This window comes from Haliotis rufescens, unplaced genomic scaffold (genome assembly GCF_023055435.1).
Source record: "Haliotis rufescens isolate VD_foot unplaced genomic scaffold, xgHalRufe1.0.p SCAF_15, whole genome shotgun sequence".
Lineage (NCBI taxonomy): Eukaryota > Metazoa > Mollusca > Gastropoda > Lepetellida > Haliotidae > Haliotis > Haliotis rufescens.
Genome location: NW_025963835.1, coordinates 34098805 through 34100483, shown reverse-complemented (window position 1 = coordinate 34100483; position 1679 = coordinate 34098805). Strand labels below are relative to the sequence as shown.

The following is a 1679-nucleotide window of genomic DNA, read 5'->3' as shown; positions in this document are numbered from 1 at the left end:
TATGCTGAGTCACCACTGCGAACGGAGTGTGTGATATTTGCATATGACCCCAACGGATATCGTTTTCATCCGTTGGCTTTATACTGCCGGGAAACCAACCCATTATATGATAACACCCCGTACATCCATCCTGTGAGACGATGTACGATGCTCTACTGCTATCTGTAGTGACGCGTCGAGTATGTGACGTCACATAAATAAAAATGGCGTCAGTTTGGAAAGACATCGACTTGGCAATGGTATATTTGTATGTGGCTAGTGGCTGATGGAAGTCTCCGATATACTAACAGGATTCTTGGATCCTCTACCGGACAGTGGCGGAGAAGGAAAAACTCTCTCTTCGAAAACAATATTTATTCAACATGTCAACAATAAAAATAACAACCTAAACGTATATAAATTGGGTGAATGGAATGAACATGTGTTTGAGCTATAAACAAACATTCATACAGACATCGGTCCAAGTTTTAACCTAATGCGTTGTAAAAACAATATAATATCAAAATAATAATGCAATAAATGCATCACTGTAAAAATCCACACATTCACAAAAAGTATAACATACACAATAATTTATGAATATGTAAATGGAATTGGATTCCATTAATGTGGGGTGATATTAGTTCAACATTCAACTTGATGCGTTGTCAACAATAAATATCACAATAAACACATTGCAATAAATGCATAATTGTAAATATTCAAAATACACACATTTCTAATAGATTAAGCACATTCAATAAATAAACGAAAATGGACTGAATTAATGTCGTGGTGATGTATGAAGAAATAAGGCATTTCATACATGGACGGAAATGCAGCTTTTGTACAACACCTTTCTACCTAAACGGGATAGTTGTCAGACACTGACTAACACGGTATTTCCTCACTGGAAATAGTCCATTGGAAAATGACACCATCAATTGGCGACATCGTCTACGAGTCTCTCGTTTAGGGGGCACATCCAAAATCCCCACAACTACTTTCACTGCCTGATGCTGTTGGGGCAGTGTTCGAACCTACTGTTGGTGTCCGGCGTTTGGCACAAGTGCACCCAACGAAATGGGTGACGAGTTTGGGCTTGTAGATAAAGAAACCATTTTCACAGCCAGTTTCTTCTAAAACTCGGATTTGAGTGGAAACTCTCTCGCACTGGTTTTGGTTATTGTCAACGCATTTGTCACACTTACACACGGCCTGGGGGATGGCACTTGGGTAGTGACCGGCGGGCAGATCGGTGACGTTGTAGTACCAGGGACAGAGGGACCTCATCCACAGGGGGTCCTGAGGGTCGTCACTGACGCTGCTGGGACAGGTGATGCCTCCGAGGTGGGAACTGTCGAACACCTGGTCGGTGTTCAGCTCGCTGTGTAAATATGACCCCGGTCTGGCACCCTGAGCGTTACGAAGAAAGATGGAGGTGTCGGTGTTGGCGTTGAGACTTTGGAAGAGTTGGTTGATATCTTGAGGTGGTTGACAGTTGGCAGCGTTACGACGTTGTCTGACCACGTGTTTCCAGGCGTCGTTGACAGGTAGAGCGGACGCAGAGAGGATCCCTACGCATATCAGAACACACAGCTCATAAATCATGATGGAAATCGAGTACTTAAACTTTCGCTGAAGTGGGAAATGATCTGTGAACAGCAAACGTTTGATGTTTTGCCTGGCGGTGGAGTGTG

At 43.1% G+C, this 1679-nt stretch overlaps 1 protein-coding gene across 1 annotated transcript; it reads right to left on the bottom strand.

The window, feature by feature from the left end:
- Positions 1-448: 448 nt before the first annotated feature.
- LOC124151899 (interleukin 17-like protein) lies at positions 449-1679 on the bottom strand. The gene has a single exon (XM_046524588.2). The coding sequence runs from the start codon at positions 1588-1590 to the stop codon at positions 952-954; it is 639 nt and encodes a 212-aa protein (XP_046380544.2). The 5' UTR covers positions 1591-1679; the 3' UTR covers positions 449-951.

Bases quoted from the DNA above. Each gene is read 5' to 3' on its own strand.
- LOC124151899 (XM_046524588.2), bottom strand. From the start codon at position 1,590: ATGATTTATGAGCTGTGTGTTCTGATATGCGTAGGGATCCTCTCTGCG.